At 34.4% G+C, this 21,061-nt stretch overlaps 3 protein-coding genes across 3 annotated transcripts in view; 2 read left to right on the forward strand and 1 right to left on the reverse strand.

Moving 5' to 3' along the window:
• Positions 1 to 1,652: 1,652 nt before the first annotated feature.
• LOC108686237 (Golgi-specific brefeldin A-resistance guanine nucleotide exchange factor 1) lies at positions 1,653 to 9,050 on the forward strand. Its single transcript, XM_018191427.1, has 15 exons — positions 1,653 to 1,886; positions 2,175 to 2,373; positions 2,442 to 2,669; positions 2,737 to 2,843; positions 2,928 to 3,468; positions 3,535 to 3,905; positions 3,989 to 4,166; positions 4,239 to 4,354; positions 4,447 to 4,638; positions 4,708 to 5,043; positions 5,113 to 5,321; positions 5,405 to 5,650; positions 5,720 to 6,218; positions 6,291 to 8,417; positions 8,753 to 9,050. Exons 1-15 carry the CDS (start codon positions 1,764 to 1,766, stop codon positions 8,849 to 8,851), a joined length of 5,571 nt encoding a protein of 1,856 aa, XP_018046916.1. The 5' UTR covers positions 1,653 to 1,763; the 3' UTR covers positions 8,852 to 9,050.
• A 1,215-nt stretch (positions 9,051 to 10,265) lies between these two features.
• Positions 10,266 to 17,066, reverse strand: LOC108686193 (zinc finger CCHC domain-containing protein 24-like). Its single transcript, XM_018191345.1, has 4 exons — positions 15,442 to 17,066; positions 14,807 to 15,058; positions 11,437 to 11,601; positions 10,266 to 10,778 (listed from the first exon to the last, which is right to left on the reverse strand). The coding sequence occupies exons 1-4, from the start codon at positions 15,631 to 15,633 to the stop codon at positions 10,656 to 10,658; spliced, it is 732 nt and encodes a 243-aa protein (XP_018046834.1). The 5' UTR covers positions 15,634 to 17,066; the 3' UTR covers positions 10,266 to 10,655.
• A 3,281-nt stretch (positions 17,067 to 20,347) lies between these two features.
• Positions 20,348 to 21,061, forward strand: part of LOC108686216 (cyclin-dependent kinase-like 4) — a 4,310-nt gene continuing 3,596 nt past the window's right edge. The window contains exons 1-2 of the mRNA XM_018191379.1: positions 20,348 to 20,515; positions 20,714 to 20,908. Of these exons, the coding sequence (XP_018046868.1) occupies positions 20,348 to 20,515; positions 20,714 to 20,908 (363 nt within the window). The remainder of the gene's footprint in view (positions 20,516 to 20,713; positions 20,909 to 21,061) is intronic.

Genomic DNA, 21,061 nt, shown 5'->3' on the forward strand with positions numbered 1-21,061 from the left:
AACATTTATTAGGTCTCTATTTTATAACTTTTAACTTTCTATAACAATTTGTCGTTATATTTTTGTTGCATGTAGCTTTTTTACAAGTGTGAAATAATAATTATTTGCGTAACGACAATACATAACAATATCGTCATAAGAGCCTTATAATTGATGAATAGTTCAGTCAACAAAATTACTTATAGCAAAATTTTTATTTCAGTATATCCCCTATAATCTATTAATTTTTTGTCTACAAATTAAAATTAATATTGTATTTTATCCATATTAATAAATATTTCAAATATTTCAAATATTTTGAAATAAAATAAATGTAATATTAAATTTAGAAGTCCTATCTCAAAATAATTATTATAAGATCAATAATTAAGTAAAATAATTATAGTCATTTTAGAAAAAAATTATGATGTTCGATATATTTGATGAATATTTCGTTTCGTGAATTCTTAACAAAATAATTTTTTAAGTGATATTATAACTTATAGTTGCAAAGCAATGTGTAAAGACAATTATAACTATAATAAACTATAATAACGAGCAAAAATTAACATAATAAAGTTAAGCAAATATTATTTTCTAATAATTTAAAATGACATAAAATATATAACGTTTTACTTGATGTATAAAAAAATTTTATTTATAATATAATGATAAATTAATCATTAATCAAATATATTATTAGTCGGAGTTTGTGATTGAAGTTATCCTAAAAATATTTAAAATAAGGCAGGATTTTTGAAGTTGCAATTTCTGGAATTTCTTGTTTCAATTTCAATTTTCGAAAAACTTCTGTAATTCGTAAACTTAAAATTTCAAGTTTAATTTGTTTACGAATATTTAACTATTAATAAAGTTTGTTGCATTAAATTGAACATAAGAGGAGAGTAAAACAATTAAACGTAAGAAAAGATGTTTACATCTCTTTTACATTTTGTTGTCTTAATTTTCATCTTGTATATAGAAACTTTATTTACGATTTGTTATTCTCCTTTTACATCGATTTGCATTCCAATTTTTATTTTCGACAGGGCACAAAACTATCTCAAGTACGGACCTGCATATGTGTGTGTGTGTGTGTGTGTGTGTGTGTGTGTGTGTGTATGTGTGCATGTGTATGTGTGTGCGCGCGCGTATGTGTGTGGTGTGTATGTGTGTATGTGTGCATGTGTACGTGTGTGCGCGCGCGTATGTGTGTGGTATGTATGTGTGTGGTGTGTATGTGCGTGGTGTGTATGTGTGGTGTGTATGTGTGGTGTGTATGTGTGGTGTGTATGTATGTGTGTGTGTGTGTGTGTGTGTGTGTGTGTGTGTGTGTGTGTGTGTGCGTGCGTGTGTGTGTGCGTGCGCGTATGTGTGTGTGATGTGTGTGTGTGTGTGTATGTATGTGTGTGTGTGTATGTATGTGTGTGTGTGTATGTGTGTGTTTGCGCGTGTGTGTATGTGTATAATTATATATATATGTATATATAAACGACGGCATTCACATTATTTAACGTTGGCAATGTGACACGCTATCGACTAATCGAACGTCAGCGCTTTAACTGCGAGATTCGTGAATCGATAGCGGTTGACGGTAAAGTCGATGATTATCGCGTTGGAAGTTAGAAGTTTGCGGTGGTGGGAACGTGTGGGAAGTGCAGGGAAGTGGCTGTACGGCAGTCGACGTGACGGATCTTCGCTGACGTCTAGTGATCGAATTTGTTCAGTCGTGTTGTATGATCTTTCGGAATCCTGTTATGGCGTAGCAACGGAATCACGCAAGGATGAATAGAATCGTGAGATCTGGAGGCCCTTGTAGGGGCGGCTTGTTCGTCGTCGAGGACGAGGTGTGCCTCCTGGTGACGGCAATGCGACGAGGTGCCCGATGGTCGTCGCACTCTCATCAGGTAGAAAACTTTTTCTTATCTCTTTTGCCAACTGTTCAACGATTCAGACTATTATTAGGACTATTATTAGGATATACTTGTTATTGTTCCTAATAAAATCAAACAGGTTGTAGAGATTCATCTGATGACACTTCAAGTTTAAGGTGTATAAGTAAATACCTTAAATTTGTATAAATAAATTTACCATTTACAATCCTTTCTAGCTGTAGTTTGACATGACAGATGGAGATAATTGTCATAAAAGAACTTGAAGAGATTTATCTTTTAACTGTTTAATTTAATTTCCAGGATGACGATCAGGATACTCTCATGAAAGGCTTGAGTACTTTGAAAGAAGTATTAAACGAACATAGAGATTTATCCCAATTAGAACCCGCAGTTTTTCTCACTCCCTTTCTGGAAATTATAAGATCTGAAGAAACTACTGGACCTGTGACTAGTCTAGCGCTCTCGGCTGTTAATAAGATAATTTCTTATGGTCTCATTGGTCAGTCTCAATTATTGTGACAACAAAAATTATTATTTTTATTTTGTAAAACATAGTATGTTTTTTAGATCCTAATCATCCTGCTATAGCAACTTGCATAGAAGCCATAGCGGATGCTGTTACACACGCGAGGTTTGTAGGTGCCGACGCGTCTGGTGATGGAGTAGTTCTTATGAGAGTTCTGCAAGTTCTGAAAGCCCTCATGCTGTCGTCTGCTGGTGATCATCTTTCCAATGAAAGTGTTTGCGAAATTATGCTGAGTTGCTTTAGGATATGTTTTGAAACGCGTCTTAGTGGTGAGTTATACTTTCATATTTTTGTTGTAACAAATTGCGAGTGTATCATAATGAGATATCTTTATAGAAATACTTAGAAAAACGGCAGAGAATTGCCTGAGGGACATGGTTCAACATTTGTTCACCAGATTACCTCAATTTGTTGACGATACCAGAGTTTTGCCGAATATGAAAGTAAGTTTTATAATATGTTTATGTATTTATAAAATATCTATTTGTAAAAAACAAATATACATGAGACAATATTATTTCTAACAGAAAATGAGAACAAATAGCATAGAGAATACTCGTGGCAAGAATAGAAAACACAAAAGTTACACGAGGCAAAAATCCAAGTCTACCACGAATGACATCGACGAGAAGGAGCCGATGATTTCAAGTTCAGTTGACAAAATACGAACTGGTCATTTAGCTACCACACCCGTCTCACCAGTTGGCAATATCGTTGACATGCAGGGATCGTTGAATCATGGAAGTGTTGATAAAAATGAGGACGAGAAAAGTGAAAGCAAGAATAATATTAACAAAGATAATATTAAAGATAGAAATGACTGCATCAAAGCAGTGGATAATCAGGAAACTAATAAGAAACAGGAGATTGATACAGACGAAAGTAATAAAGATGTTAAAAATGAAATAGAAACGGTCGAGGTGAATAACGCGTCTGAAAATATCAATGTGGAGAATAAAGTTGCAGCTTTAACAGAAAGTAATAGTGTAGAAAAGGAAGATGCGGCTGATCAAAAAATCACGGATGAATCTGAATCTTCCATCAAGCAATCTATTTCAGAAAATCAAGGTATTTCTTTTCGCTACTTTAAAATAAATTTTAATAATTTCTAATTTATTTTTTGGATAATTGCAGGTGACGAAGAAAAAAGTATCGATTTAGCACAATCTCCGACTGGTAGCGTGGAAGACTTATCGATAGACGAAAATCTGTCTAGAACGTCTAAAATGAAAGAGTCTGAACAAATCGAGGAGTATGTGAATAGTCAGGGCGTCCGATTTATTCCGTTGCAACAACGGGCGCCATATGGCGCCTTATGCGTTCGTGAATTGTTCAGATTTCTCATTTCTCTATGTAGTCCTCTCGACAAGCAGAACAATGAAATTATAACTCATCTAGGTCTTAGCTTATTGCAAGTAGCGTTGGAAATCGCCGCCGACGCTCTATCTAATTTTTCGTCCCTACTTGCTCTCGCGAAGGATGACTTGTGTAGGAATCTAATCTTGGTAAGCGAATGCGATTAATTAATTATATTTAACGTCGTTCATTAATAAAGAAATAGTCAATGAATATCGTATTTATATATCAGCTACTAGGAACAGATAGATTGTCGATCCTCGCTGTAAATCTTCAAGTATCGTTTTTGCTGTTTGAGTCGCAAAGAGAACATCTAAAATTCCAACTGGAACATTATTTAATTAAATTAATGGAAATAGTTGTTTCTGAATCTAATAGAATCTCATACGAGCAACGAGAATTATCGCTTGGTACGTCTTTATTTTACAGCAATTGTGCAATATATATTGTGGCAACATAACTTTTATTTCCATACTTTGCAGAGGCTATAGTAAGATTGTGGAGAATACCTGGTTTACCCGCTGAATTATATTTAAATTATGACTGCGGACTTTATTCTACGAACTTGTATGAGGAACTCATGAAAATGTTTTCTAAGGTACATTTCTTTTTTCCTATATTAATATTAAATTGATATCTAATAAAATTATTAAGATATAAAATCTCTATATCTTTAAAATTTGCTCTTAGAATGTTTCTCTACCAATGACCACTGGTATGCATACCATGCAATTGATTTCCTTGGACGCCATAATGATGCTGATCGTCGGCATGGAGATTCGTTGCAAAGGCTGCAAGGAATTGTGCAAACCATCGCGTCATGAGGCGTCATCAAATCTGCCTACGCGTGAAGATTTGCTTGCTATAAAAGCGAATAAGCGAGTAGGTATTTATTTTCCACTTATTTCTTATATAACTACAATGAATCAAATCTCTTCTTGTCATTTTCAGTGGTTGGCTCTTGGCACAGAAAAATTCAATGAAAATCCACGAGAGGGTATAGCGAAACTTACGGAGCACGGTTTGCTGGGCGGTACTCCAGGTCATTCGGATCCAGAAAAAATCGCTAAACTTCTAAGAGAGAATCCTGGTTTAGATAAGAAAGCAATCGGTGAATACATCAGCAAGAAAGAAAACAAGAACATTCTCAATTATTTTGTGCATAATTTTGACTTAAGAAATACTCGAATCGATCAAGCTTTGCGACTTTACTTGGAATCCTTTAGATTACCTGGGGAAGCTCCCCTTATATCTCTTCTACTTGAGAAATTTGCCGAACATTGGCATGTGCGTATATTCTAATATTTTTTAGAAATAACAAGCATGAACGTAGAATAACAAATTGTTGTGTTTTAGGATAGCAATGGTAGACCTTTCGCTTCGGCTGATGCCGCCTTTACGTTAGCTTATGCGGTTATCATGTTAAATGTCGATCAACATAATTATAACGTAAAGAGGCAAAATAATCCTATGACTGCCGATGAATTTAAAAGAAATTTGAAGAAGGTTAATGGCGATACCGATTTTGATCAAGATATGCTCGATGAAATATATACTTCAATTAAGTAAGTGTTATAAATATTTAAATTAAATTTTAAATAGTGTGAATATTCCAATTCTAAATATTGTTTAACTGTTATTTGTGTAGAGGGGAAGAAATCGTGATGCCAGCTGAACAAACTGGGCTAGTAAAGGAAAATTATTTATGGAAGGTTTTATTAAGAAGAGGCTCCGGACTTGAAAGTATGTACTTGAAAGTAGGCAATTCTGGCGAATTCATCGATAAAGACCTAGCCGAACATGCGTGGGCTCCCATTATAAGTGCTCTTTGTCGAGCATACGATAAAGCACCGGACAGATCATTGCAACGCAAAGTCGTTCAAACATTTCTTAGGTTTGTTTATTCTGTTGCTACTTATTATTTATTCTTGTATTAACTACAGCTTATTCTCTCTTTTTTCAGTTGCGCGGCAATCAGCGCTTACCACAGCATGTGTAATGATTTGGATACGCTTATAGTCAGTCTCTGCAAGTTCACGGGTCTAATAATCGGCGGGAAATCCGAGCAAGTAGTTTTACATCTCGGTGGAAGTCCAAAATCCCAAATGGCAGCTCGCACTCTTTTCAAGATCACTCATTTACACGGGGATGCCTTGAGAGCGTCTTGGAAGAACATTATCGATTGTTTGCAATCGCTCTATGAGGCGAGATTATTGCCAAAGAATCTTACGGAGGCGGAAGACTTCATTGATCCGTCCGGCAAAATATCTCTACTTCGAGAACCGACCACGCCCAAAGCTTCTCCGGGTGATCAAGGAATACTTTCCACCTTTTATTCCTATATCGCTATGGACACGTCACGTCTGCCTCATCCTGCTGAAGCAACCGCACGAAAAAAGGCCGTAGAGTTTATTGCCAATTGTTACCTTAAAGAAATTATAGAAGAAAGTAAATTCTTTCAGGTAAATCATCGATGACATGTAATTATTGGACTATGACCTTGCATATTTTTTAACAACTTTCGTCATTTGCAGAGTGAATCACTTAATTCTCTTGTTGGTGCTTTGGTGTCAGCTAATCCTAACGACGAAGATATATCTATCTTTCTACTCGAGCTGTTGCTAGAAGTAACTATACAGAATCGTGACAGAGTAACGTGCATCTGGCCTGTAGTCCAGAGTCACTTGGATCGTTTATTAACGGTGGCGGCACGTGAGAACCATCCTTATTTGCTTGAACGGGTAGCTGTGGGCATGTTGAGATTGGCTATCAGGCTTTTACGCGGAGAAGAATTTGCGTGTCTATCACCTCTACTACCTTTGACCCATTTGCCGTCCGCAACGACCGCACCGTTAGCTCAACAAATCGCCTACGGTCTGTTCGAGCTACTGAAAACGGGCGCCGCAAACATCCATAGTGCGGAAGATTGGAAGGTAGTATTTAGCCTGCTGGAGTGCGCGGGTGCCGGCGCATTGGCGCCCAAGCGATCCAACACGGTTCTAGATGAAACTGCAAACGCTCGGACATCAGTCTTGGATCCCAGACCTATCAGTCCTGTACCGGAATGGGTATTAGTGTCGCCAACTGGTACCGAGGCACCGCTTCCAGTAGCCGCTGATACGATAGTGCTAGCGCGCGATCTACAGTCGCACGACTCGGCGGCGTTCGTCAAATGCTGCGAAAGTCTAAATTTCTTAGTGCGTGACATGGCACATGTAACACCCTTCAATTTTGACTTGTGCGTCAACTGCGTTAGAACGTTTGCCGAGGCGGTGCTGCAATGTGCGGGCAAACGAAACAAGGTGTGCAATTCCGCGGAGGAATCGGCTGGTTATCAACAGAGCCCGGTGCAACTCTTGGATTTGATGCATACGCTGCACACGAGAATCGCACAGGTATTCCGATGGTGGGCAGAAGAAGGTAGCATTGACGATGGTATATCCCTGTGGCCGCAAGCCTGGCGACCGCTATTGCAAGGTATCGCACGACTCTGTTGCGACGCTCGTCGACCAGTACGCACGGCAGCGATTACATATCTTCAAAGTACCTTGCTGGCGCATGATTTGGCACAGCTATCCGCAATAGAGTGGTCGCAATGTTTGGAGGAAGTATTGTTCCCGCTGTTAGCGCAATTATTGGGTCCGATCGCGTCCAACGATCCTATCGGCGTCGAAGAAACACGAGTCAGGGCCGCAATGTTACTCTCCAAGGTATTTCTTCATCATCTGACTCCACTGCTAACTCTACCTGGTTTTCTGCCGCTTTGGTTAACAGTGCTGGAGCTTCTGCGCGCGTACATGCATGCCGATAACAGTGAGCTCTTGTTCGAAGCGATTCCCGAATCACTGAAGAACATGCTGCTGGTGATGTCGTCGGCCAATGTTCTAGCGCCGAGTTCCAATCTCTGGGCGCCCACGTGGAGGGCAATCGACACGTTTTTACCGAACCTGAAAGCGGAACTCTTTCCCGAACCGCCTGTAGCGGTTCTGCCGCCTTCACAACTGCCACAGCAGCAATCGTCACAGCCGCAAGTTATTAGCTTAGTTGGCCAACAGCAGCCTTTGTCTTTTCCGGGACCTATAGCGCCGCAACCAGAAAATATTCCCTCTTCGCCCGATATCGAGTGCTCTAATGAGAATAATGTAGATACGAAGACCGTCACGCAGCCATTGGACATTCTAAATTCTGTACAATCTAGCGGAGTTCCGATTCCAGTTCCGTTACCGACATTGATGTACAATACCGAGGGTAAGGAAACGCAGCAAGTAATCACTCTAGTTAGCCAACCGGCACCCAGCGTGTCCAGTCCAGTCGCGGTGCAACCAACAGCTCAGAATTTCTTTGATATTTGCTACTCGGCAAACTCTTTGATCGAAAAGATGGACGAACGACAGCAGCACCAACAAGAGCAGCAACAGCAACAATCAGTGACGCCAAACGAGGAAGAGTACAGCAAGTTGACGAAGAATATGACGCAAAATGTTGGTTTGGCAGACGAGAATCGCGATTTGATACTCGCGATGAAAAAATACGAGGAATGGAAACAGCAACAGGAGCAGCAACAAATGTTAATGCAGCAACAATGCACGCAGCATGTGCAATCGGCGCAGTATCAGCATCCGACAACGGAAAATTCCCCGTATCGCGTGGATCCCTCTGAGGTGAATCAATGCCTTGCATCTTAGCAGGATCTTGAGGAGCCAATCGTCCGGAACCGATTGACTCTTACAATTAAAAACGCGTTCGCTTTGTCTCGATTAAATGATTTGATTCTTTTACAAACAACACTAAGATAACGCAATGATCAATACGTAAAGATTTATTAACAAATATAAATATGCTTGGTAATATCTTTACGCGAGCATACTTGCAATTGTGAAAAATTAATATAAACATCCATGATAGAATCTCTTGAAAAAAGAAATCAGATAATCTATTTGTTCTAAAGTGATAAAAGTTGTAATAGAGAGAACGTAATCGAATATTTTATTTGCAGACGACAGTAGATTCTACGGGGACAACGACATTTAACTCCGCGGCATATTTTAGCGAAGATCCGGCGGCGGATCTCCTCTTCGTCGTCACTAATCCTTGACCACTGTATATTTCCTATGTATAAATTGTATTATATAAAACATTTCTACAATGCGTGATCATGTTGATCGTGTAGAACAGTATCGAAAGTGATCGATTATAGACAAAGGAAGATGAACGTAGGCGCAGAATCGTTGTATCTTTGGTTTGTATATTTGGAAAGCACTCATTATATACAAATAATATATATCTGTACTATACGCATGTGTACACATTATTGCTAAGATTATCGTACGTCGCGTATAATCTTGGCAATATTAGTGACAACACAATACAATTCTCGGCACCACTCCTAGCACTTGCTACGTCGTATTTCCATTTTTGAATCTTTTTTTTTTTTTTTTTTCCATTATGGACGAAAGGAGCTCTTTGCGAATAAGACAAATGCGTAGGCCAAATCATTTTGGAAAACGATCGATTAGTTATTTGTCATTGATGTTTTATCGACGTGTTGCATGTATTTTACGTAGAATGGTGTGAACCGTAATATTCAATTCATACAAATCCTCCTTAAGCATTTACAAATTCTACTACTACAACAGGTAAGAAAACTTTTTTCTCATGTCTGCATGAATACATGTTAGACATGTACATGTTCAATGCGATTCATAGAAAATGTCGAATTAATTGACAATTTCGTTAAATAATAATCAAGAAACCGTTAAGATTTTAATGAGCTCAACTTCAATTGTAAATAAAATTGGAAGCTCTTGCCAGTCGTGTTTCACACGAACAGACAGATAAAAGAAATCGCTAAGTATGCATAATACGTTCATAGTGTCAAAAATTGAACTCTTTATGAAATTACATCGGTTTCGTAGCCTCTATTTATAATGTTAACTTATACTTTTAATGCAATTTGAATGTTTCTTCATTCGTTCAGTATCATAAACCAATCTGTACATATGCAAATAATATATTGAATAAGAAGAGATTTATATATGCATCATGTTCATCTCCCCAGAGCCAAAGAATATCCAATAAATAAAGCAATCCCTACGATCAATATTATTGATGCAATATGTTATATACTAATATAATATTAATCTCCATACGGATATTAAGTGCTTAATGTATTATTACTTACATGAAGAAAGTATGCAATAATATTATATATAATACTGACTGTAGATGTAACGTTAATATAAACATTAATATATTATTGCGCAATATTGTGAAACAATATTGATTGCGCAGGGATTGCGTGTCACTGCATTTCAATGCATTAACTCGACATTACTGTAAATACTACACACATTCATTTGAAATGTTTCTTCCGTCGTTTTTCCTCCTTAGGTGCCTCCGGCACCTCCCTTTCTCGAGGATCTGCCCATGTTTATTCTTAGCTCTTAGGATCAGCACATTTTAATATATCCCTGAGAACAATGCCCTCATTTTTTTTATTCGAACAACATACTCTTTTTTTCCGCATGGATACTTGATATTATCGAAATAATATTACAAATCAAAAAATTCTGTTATTTGAGTGTGCATTTTATGTCCGTATAGATAATATATTTATTTAATATATATTATAAATATAAAGCTGTGATTAAACGACGCGTCTTTGGTCGTCAAAAACCATTAAAAAAAATTCTAATTGTAAAAATACATAAAAATATATCATTTTATTTCTCTTTTTCTCTCTCGATTTAATCTCGCGAATAGAAATGGACGCTCTATCTATAAGATTCACATGCGTATCGGTACGTTCAAGTGTATCGAACTGTCTTTCATTAATTCATCATTAAACTCTTCCCTTCTTGCAATTAATTGGATCAGTGAGATGAATTGGACGGAATTCGTTAAGTTATTATAGCGCTTCGTCTGCAATAATAGCCCAACGTCTTACATTTCTCGCAGAGATGTTGAGGATGTACCTTGCTCTGGTCGGACACGTCTAAACCATCGGGTTTTTCCAACGGCCTCTGAAAATAATAGAAATGATTTTATACCCACACTCTACGTTGTTTCTCGCAAGAGATAAGAATAGAAATCTTGTTAGATAATATCTCATTTTCTCACATAAACATGTCCTCTTTTTTTGTTCAGTACAATTTATCATTTTTGTCATTAATTTAATTAACGTTATTAACTAATTTACATTATTGATACTATTAATATTATTGAAATACTCCGATGTGATTTCGATTTTCGAGACTTGGCGATTGTACAGCAAATCTGGGATCGTTTAAAGTTTAAAGCTCGCGGCACAGCATAGCTAATGTTCAATTATAATAGGAATTTCGCGAATGTTTTTCGGGAACCGAACGTAACGATTACCGGTGACTCCGGATATTTCTGCCCACCGGGCAGGCAAAAGAGCGAGCGGGTGAGCGTGATTATGCGACTATAATTAGCATTCGCGTTGGTTTACACGAGATTTCGTTCTCTTGGCCGCGCAATATTTCGAGAGAGCGAAACTGTTCCAAGAGTCGAATCTTTTAGTGAATCTGACCGGGACTTCGTTGAGGAGAATCATGACTAATTTTATATTTAACGATTGATCACGGAAAGAACTCGTAATGTGCAGGCGGTGAAGGCAGACACGAAGGAGGCGGACAGGGCGGACTCCTTCTCGCTCACCTGTTTGTGAGGATACACGTTTATGTGACACTTAATGCATTCCTGGCCCATATTGGCCCAGCTGTTGCCCGACATCCATTTGCGCTTGCACTTGGGACATTTGTATTCACCAAAGCACCGCTTCTTACCCTGATACGGCGTTAGGCCCTCACCCTTCGGTCGTGCCTGTGAAAATCACATAAATTATCCTAATTGGGAAATTCATTCTTTTATTTGTATTCTTCGCCGTTGCAGATATCATAGAATGCAATGTGGCGACAACTGGACGATTAAATCAATCATCGAACGTACGTGGGTGTATGAATGTATATTGGCTTCAATTAAATTGTGGATGGACTGTAAATCTTTACATATCGGTAGATGTTATTAATAGGTCTGTTCGCATTGCTTATACTTTTTGCACCCAACATCTTTGCTTCTCCTCTTTTCAATATATATTTGTATTTAAGTGAAAAAGTTTTTGGAGATTTCAATGCGAACAAATTTCTAAATATCGTATAGAATTGAGAATGATGGCGTGTGTTTAATGTTTTATTAATAAATTTCATCAAATAATAAATATCAAATAATAATAAGAAAATATTCAAGATATATGGTTGACTCGCAAAACATTTATGATACTCATACATATACAGCTTCCGAAAAGATATTGTTCTAAATTCTTTAAAGTCGGGAATTTTCTAATAAAGAAGATTTTGTCTTCTAAAGGCTTTGCGATCGAATTCGATTCTGGCCTTAGAATACTAAAATTCAGAAAATAATTTGATTATTATAGGAAATTCAGTTTTGGGAGATCTTTTTAGAATCGCTGAATTTAAATAAATGTCAAATTTCAAAAGGCAATTTAATGAAGAATCATATATCATAAGGCTCATAATCGGAGTTTAAAAATCAGTACGAAAATCGATTCTAACTATTGCATAGCACAATTGTAAACTTCAAATAAATTAAAACTAAAACATGATGTTATATATATTAATTATATATATAATTAATTAAAAATTCTCTGAGTTTCATGTGTGTGTATGATAATCAGATTATTTTTTTAAATTCTGCCCGTCACATTGAATCCATTATTTAAATTTTTTTATTTTTGATCTTAGAATTTGAATAAAGTATTAGGAGTCAAAAGTTTTATAAAGATCGAGTGGATAGATAAAAAGTTTACAAAATAAAAATAGATAGTCCCAAATACCAATCCACAAATAATTAAAGTTTTCAGCACGAAAATGTTCAAAGGAAACAGTTAGGAAGCTTTGTATAAAAGCAGTTTTTCATCATAATTTAATCTAACCTAACATATAATTCATATAAGTATAAATATTGTAAGAAATAAAGAGAGAAATTATTTGTAATAAAACGAATTAAAACTTCTTTTTTTTATTATTTGACATGATAATATAAAAATGATATATTTTCATTAAAAATCACAAAAATGAGAAATGTAAATGAAAATCCCCACGTAGCATAACACCGCTGCAAAGCACTTTGAGAGCGTTCTTATAATTTGTGTTATTCAAAACTGCTGTTATTGTACACTTTTATTAAATGTGAATACTAATAACTCAGTAGATTTCAAGTTATACTGATCAAGAAATGATTACGCGCGTAAGAAAACTGTAAAGCACTTCAAAAGCAATTCAGAAGAATTTTTTTAACACAGAAACATTGAGATTTTTTTCGACATTATTTAAGAAAATTTTATTTGACAATAAAATAAATAAAAGATAAATTTGTTGAATATTTTCTAGAATATCTAAATTTATAAATATAAATGTCTCGGCTAGTTCGGCGATAAATATATAATATATTATAATTATAATATCAAACACATCCTGGTTGAAATTATTTTACGTTTTGTTTATTTTTCAATAAAATTTCGATTTAATTTCAGCGATTTTTAGCTAAAAAATTCATTTTTAACAAAATTTCAGAGAAATTTCAGTTCAATAAATGCTTCATGCGCTTTTACAGCACTTTCTGAGCGCTTTGCAGGCACTATTGTGCTACATGAAAAATGCTGTGCTATAAAACTGCATTTATTCTGCGCTGATTGTATGCATTTATAATATGCTTTTCGTAATGGATTTTGAAAGCGCTAAAAAACTATTAGACATACACCCGCATAAGCGCTTTTTTAGCACCTTATAAGCACTGCTACGCGGGATCTATCACAGAAATTTTATTTATTATTCGTAATCATTATTGTGCTTTTATCTACAATAATTATGGACAACAATATATTAAAACGACATAAATAATTGAAAATCAAACGCTTTTATTTGTATCCTATACCTATGATTTCTTTTTTCATTTCTAGATCATTTTTGTCATTTATTCTATCAGTTTAACTTTTAAGAGACATACATAAAGTCATAATGATATCATTATGATTTTTGACGTTTTTGTGTTCTCTATCTGTATTATAGATAAATAAAAATGACGTGAAGAACGTCTTCACAATCAGGACTCATCAGGAGAAGTGACTTAATTCGCTCACCCTCATATCGCGATAATTGACCGTATGACGTCATGTGTTCCAGAAATACTGTTTGTTATATGTCAATTAAGCGATCAATTAAGCCACGCATATCTTGCTATTGTTTCATCGATGCGCGTCGTTTACGTGTATTGCTAAATTTAACAATGGGCCCTTTTAAATCGTGTTTAATAAAGATTTATTTTTGAGTTGTCAAGCTAGAAGAACAAGAAAGAAGGTCTTTGCTTTGTTTTTATGCTTATTATTTAATTATTGATTTTTCTGAGAGACGAAAAGAAAAGCCTGAACTATTCAATTCTTTATCAATGTTCTATTCGATGCTCTCCAAAATTCAATTAATCCATTTTTATGTTTTTATAATAAAGATTTGATAAGATAGATTTAAGTCGTGTTGATGAAACATTATACGATAACTAATCTAAGGTTTCCATGAATCAAATAATAGACTAATTAATCTCATCTTGAAATATTGGAATCGAATCATATGATAAAATAAGAATTATATTCGATTACAGTACTATCATTATTATGTGCATTTGACTCTTTAAATTTTATTTCATTACAATTTATTTATATTTTTATCCGAGATCTCTAGAGATTGTTGCAAAATTGCAAATTCTAATCGATTCCAAATTATTTACGAAATCTTGTATGATACGTATAATTTTTATTCGAATTTTAAATATGTAATTACTGTATATAATTATCTAAAGTATTTAAAGTAGTTATAAAATGGTTAAAAATATAAGAACTAGTATTTAAAACAGAAAAAACATTGAAGTTTTAAATATGTATTGAAAATTAATTCAAGGGGTCATCGATACATATTACATATTATTAGAAGAATAATTTAAAGAAAAAATTACCGACCTGTGGACAATCTTTGATGTAGTGTCCTTTCTTGAAGCACAAATGACACAAGTACGTTGACGGCGGTTTCTTCGCTGGTTTCCGATCGCCTACTGCTAACTCGTTAAAGTGTACCGCTAAATCCGCGATACTTTCCGTCCCGCTATCTCTCATGGGTCTGACGGATCCAGACGAATTCAACGCGTTTTGATGTGGATAAGTCTGCGACGTCGTACCGGGAAAATTGCTCCAGATTGCAGGAAGTAGCTTGCTCTAAAATATAAACGGGTAATCCAATCGACAACTTATTAAAAGTAGCTTGTTATTTTAAATAAAGCAATCAATTGAATTTTATAGTATTTTATAGTATTTTAAAAGAGTCTCAAATAATAAAATGTTTAGATCTTTCTTCTGATCTTTTAAATATTGTTATCATTATTTTTTTAACTTTATCATTATTTTTATAAGAGGCTTGACTCAGCAATCTATTTCCTGAAATAGATTTATAGATTTAAGATAATCTAGAAATAAATTCTTTGTTTGCCAGATTTTATTATGCTTTATTTATTAGACTTTGTTTGATAAGTTAGGGATTGACTCAATGATAAATCCTGATCTTCAAGTGTCCCAAAATTGTAGTGAAGATCGTGAGGTACCTGATCAGGTGGTTGCGACGGATTTTGTTCAGTAATGGCCAGGTAGAACCAATTGAGTAAAGGCGGGTAAGTCGATTGTTGAAGAGTCTTTTGACTCGAAGCACTTATGTTGTTGATTGCACCGTAACCGATCCGAGTTGAGTCCTGCAACTGCAGACGTTGCACCGCAGGTGTCGAATGGCAAGCGGCCATATTTTTATCTAATCGACTCGGTAAGTTTATCAGTTCCGGATGTCGTCGTCGTCTCGTACCCTCAACGACAATTTTCTTCGATAATCATTTATCATTTCCTTGCCCTTGAATTCGAGCGATTTTCTTTAATTTTCATTGGAAATTATCTCCTCATTAATTTTCCGTAATAAAGAACGAAATATTAAAATTTTCGATACTAATGTTTTTAATATTTCTTAATATTTTACTGTGATCGATAATGCGACAATTAACGATTAGTACGAATGGCTTCCAACTTTAAAACTAGTATTATAAATTTTCATAAAATATCATTCACCTGAAATATCATTATCGTTTACGAGACAGAATTATTGATGTTTCGAGGATACTATCATGAAACCGGAGATATTCGATGAGGAAAGCATCCAAGAAGTAAAAATATTATAATTTCATTGCACTGCAACTTCGGAAATGCTCCAAATTTCTCTTTTTACTCTTTCTGGAATTTTATTATAAAATTTCGTTGGGTCACTTCACCGTCAGTCGTTCTCTCGATGTAACAGTTCTCGGAAAAATGCCATCTTCTTCCGAATGGGTTCTTCAAAACGAGTACTTAACTTTTACGGTGATTGCTTTTATGCGCTTTTACGCACATGTTGAACGTATCTCGTTTCTGCATATGTTATCGGGATGTGTATTCGTATATACACACACATGGGAACATTGTCCTCGAATTCTTCGATATTTTCAATTCGATACTTTTTGCTCTCAGCAGCCACGGAAGTTCATTCATAAAATATTTCACATCGTCGCATTTATCACCAAGTATTTGCCCAATTTTTTTGTACTAATCTTGATGTTAGTCCACACAGTAAAGTCTCAGTCGTTAAAGTACGTTCTGAATTATTAATGAATCATCTTCTTCTTCTCGCGAGATCATGTTTAATGGTTCTACAATATATATATAAGAGAACGGTCTTTCTCAGTTTTAGTTTATAAATGGATACAACTTATTTTTATAATTCTGAACCTTTAAAATCGAAAATATATACATATAGTTTTTATGTCATCAGCTACGATAGCGAAATTACATGTAGTGTTAACCCACATGACTCATATCATATCCATTTTCTGTTCAATTACGCGCGTCAAAATCACCACTTAAAGTATCTTGAACTCGCATATTTTGCGATCAGTATGACAAACAAAATGACTATTTCTGCATTGTTTGCGTACATCAGTCTTCGTCGCAGACTTCTACAACTTTCAGACTTCTCTAATAGAAGTCTTCATGTACTTCTCGAGATCACCGTTTTACGATTAAAACTAGCTCAATTTTTACACGATTCCCATGCGATCGGCTGAGGCCAAGAAATTCGAGACGGGCCTCAATCGTGACGAGTGCGTTCGTTGTTCAAATATGAGGCGTTCGCTGAACGTCATTATTAACACGTATTAACTGAGGACGGATCCGGCGTTGGACGAAACGCTAGAGACGCGCGACTAAACGAATGCGTACGGAGCGAACGCGTAAAGGCAAGACGGACGTGTACATAGGGAGTGGAGAGAGCTGAAGAACTTGAGCCCCGCCATGTGGTGCGTCTATTTCCGTGCTTGCTCTCGACCGACACGGCGCCTCCGAATGGATCTCCGACTCAAGCGGGTTCCTTCTTGCTGCTCTTGATTGATCCGCGCCGCGTAACTTCTCATGGTCGTGGCCCACGTGGCTTGTCAGGCGCGACCGTCCACGCGCGTTGTCCAGCGAATAATAGTTTTAGATGCTTTTTGTTGTCATCTTCAAATATCCAGACTTCCGGATATTCTCGAATGTTCTCCATTATTTCATGCCGACTGCCAAAAGATATATACACACACAATGCGTTTTTTTTTTTTTAGAATATTAGAGAGAGAGGTTCCTGTTCACTCACTACTATTGTCTCAGATTAATTATAACGTCAGAAGCGAGAAAAATACAATAAAAATTCTTATAAATTATATATAAATAGAAATGTATTTCAATAAAAAAGTTTTTAGAATTAATAGAATAAACTTACGTAAAATATACTGAAAATTATCTTTTTTTTTTTGGGAAGAAATTAATAAATCATATTTATATTTCTATATATGTTGTTAATGCTAGTTGTGAACATAATTAAATAATTATAATTTATTATTATTTTATTATTATTATTAACTAATATTTCATTTCTAGATATTAATTAACGGGCCTAGAAAAGAATTTTCGATATATTTTGCAAGAATTTTTATTGTCTCGTTTCTGATACTACAATTTGAAATAATATTGATGAATAAACAGGAACCTTAATAATTATAATTTAAGAAAATTATATTATGTGTTATTAGTTATTACATTACGTATCATCTCTATTATGCAACATTTTCATCATTTTACTACAAACACATTTCAAAAACACACATTGAAAAAGAGCTTTTTAAGCCATTATAATAAATGTTCTATAAATTAAATTAAATAATTGATGTATTTAATTATAAACTGTAAATAATTACGTAATATGCGTACAATTAGAATGCTTTTATTGCTCGTCTAGGAAAGTTGTATGATATGAGTTGTATGATAAGTGTGTCATAATACACGTACACGCGTTATATATATTGCATCGGTATTTTTAATGTTAGAATCGCATTTGTCGATTGAAGGACCGTTGACTATGCCTTTGGTCACGATACCAAGAAAAGTCACCGAACTCATCTATAAATAAACTCCAATTGCTATTCGCGTGTATCGATTACGCTCACAGAGTTGCGGCAACAAATCGCTATGACGCGAATCCTTTTTGACACGACAGTAGGGAAGTTGCATTCGTCTGAACGATCATCCGAGTTGCCATCGATACGATCGAACCGAAAGAAACCGTTCCGAAATTCTTGCTTTCACATTTCAATGATTTTATTCTTTCCAATATTGCACATTTGATAATAAAGTTGATTGAATCTTCATCCAGGTAATACGTCCTGTTGTGTTGCTCAAGGTACATAAAAATAGACAATCTGGGTTTGTTTTTATCTTAAAGGTTAAAACTTATGATCTGACGATGCGTGCGAATATTGTATCATAAAAAATTTATTGTAAAAAAAGACTTACTATGCACAGAGTTGAACCTTCGTCTAGTTTTCTGGCGTAATATTGGTGATGAGTGACGATAATAAAAGTGCTGACGGAATTTTAGCTTTATTTACAGCACTTAGTACCAACTTTTGAGGTCTGATACACTTGTGATATCATATTTTTATTGCTGGTAAAATGGATTGAAGATACGACGATATCTTTTTACAATAATTGTATTTGCTCGTGGAATACAATGAGTTGTTCTTAATAGAAATTTTTTGACGATGCAGATGAAATCACGAAATGCTGAGTATATTTTTAATAACTAGACCTGTTATGAACTCTAAAGTTGTAACAGTTAGTAAAAATAATAATTCGAGAATTTTGAGAATTTTCCTAATTATTTCAATGATTTCAAATGTTATTCATAAATTTTGATTTTGATTTTATTATTTTATTTTATTCAAAAATTTAAGAGCTTGAAATTTTTCTGTTTCGTTATCAAAGTTAGATTATATATGTTCTTGAAAGCAACTTGAAATGCATGTAATAATTAATTGTGTTATCTCCCAATTTGTTTGATGCATATTTTCTTCATCTTGATCTCTAAATCCATTTATATCTATTTTTATCTATCATTTTTAGAATACCGATATAATTGATAGCTCTGACTTTCTCTCAAAGAATTATATTAAAATTAAAAGAGTGATTTGCTGATAAGTAAATACAGCTATTTGCGATTAGTATGCATATGACGTAGAATATTATAATATGCTAATAGTATAATATGCTAATATTAATAATAAATATTAATATTAGTATTGATAATATTAATAAAATTGATTATCAATTTAATAATGTGATATTATTTTCAGGTTAACAGAAAATTGCGGTTTAGTATTGAATAGTAATAGATTTATGGCTTAAAAGTATAAAGACGAAATAAAATTTGTATAAAATTTTTGTATAATATTTATATAAAATTTACAAAATTTAGTAGAATAAAGATTCTAATTTAAAATGACAATATTTATTTTGCATTCTAGAGATTGCTAGAAGTGTCCTTTTTTTTTTGATGTTTGATCCCCTATTCCTTTAAACCGGTTCACCTGTACCTTCCTCGAGCGAGGACTACCCCTTACTAATTACCAGCAGATCGATAATCATCGATGAGAGCCGTGCACGAGGCTTTTCGGAGCAGTCCAGGCTCGTCGGCAAGCGAGGCAACATTAAGAATTGTGGTTTCTTCGATCGTATCAAATATACACAAGATTGTGACATTATCGTGTTTGTTTGTTCGTATATCTTGAATACGTAGTATTTTTTAAATATTTTTTGTAAAAAGATATTAAAATGATAGATTTTGACCGTAAATTGATTAAGATGTATGATAGGAAATTCCAAAAATTTAATATCATTATTTAAAAGGTGAAAGAAATTATAAAAAATTAATTTAGCTTGGAATTGTTTAAAGTAATTGTAATTGTGTGACAAAAATGATTGATTAATTATCATTCATATACAATAGTATAATTAAGTAATCAATATGCTTTTCAGTGTATAAATCTTGGTGAATATAAAAAGTTTATAATTTTCTGGTAACTAAAAAAAATTGTGAAATTTTTTGTTGCCAATTTTGCGAATAAAATGGAGAAATATGAAAATATTGAGATAGTAGGAGAGGGAAGTTACGGACTCGTGATGAAATGCAAGCATCGTGAAACCGGGCAAGTAGTGGCGATAAAAAAGTTCTTAGCGACGGAAGAAGATATGCAGATTCGAAAAATGGCGTTTCGTGAAATAAGGATGTTAAAGGTAGATATTAATTATTAAAATTTTTATTATTGTTAAAGTCTAAGTAATGTATTGTATGAATTACACTCGTTAAATTTTATCTAATTCTTTTAATCCGATAAATAAAACGCTCTCTGATATTACTTTATAAGAATAATTTATGTTTATTATTTAAGATAATATTATTTAATATTTAGTAAATAGGGTGATATTATTTAGAAATTACGTCACGAGAATTTAGTGAACATGATCGAAGTATTTCGTCGAAGAAAACGGCTTTATCTCGTGTTTGAATATCTTGATCACACCGTGCTCAATGAATTGGAGGAAACTAAAAATGGTCTCGACTGGGAGAAATCAAGGCGATATATTTTCCAAATACTTCGTGGGTTGAACTTCTGTCATAATCATAAAGTGAGCAAAAGTAATAATATTATATTTTTATTACATTGTAGAAAAATTTTCTCATTGTAATGGCTGTAATTATATACTTTAATTATGATTACCTTCACATTTCATATCACTACTTTAATTATATTAATATTTTTAGAGTTACATGAAATATAA

The sequence above is a fragment of the Atta colombica genome, unplaced genomic scaffold (assembly GCF_001594045.1).
Source record: "Atta colombica isolate Treedump-2 unplaced genomic scaffold, Acol1.0 scaffold166, whole genome shotgun sequence".
Taxonomy (NCBI): Eukaryota; Metazoa; Arthropoda; class Insecta; order Hymenoptera; family Formicidae; genus Atta; species Atta colombica.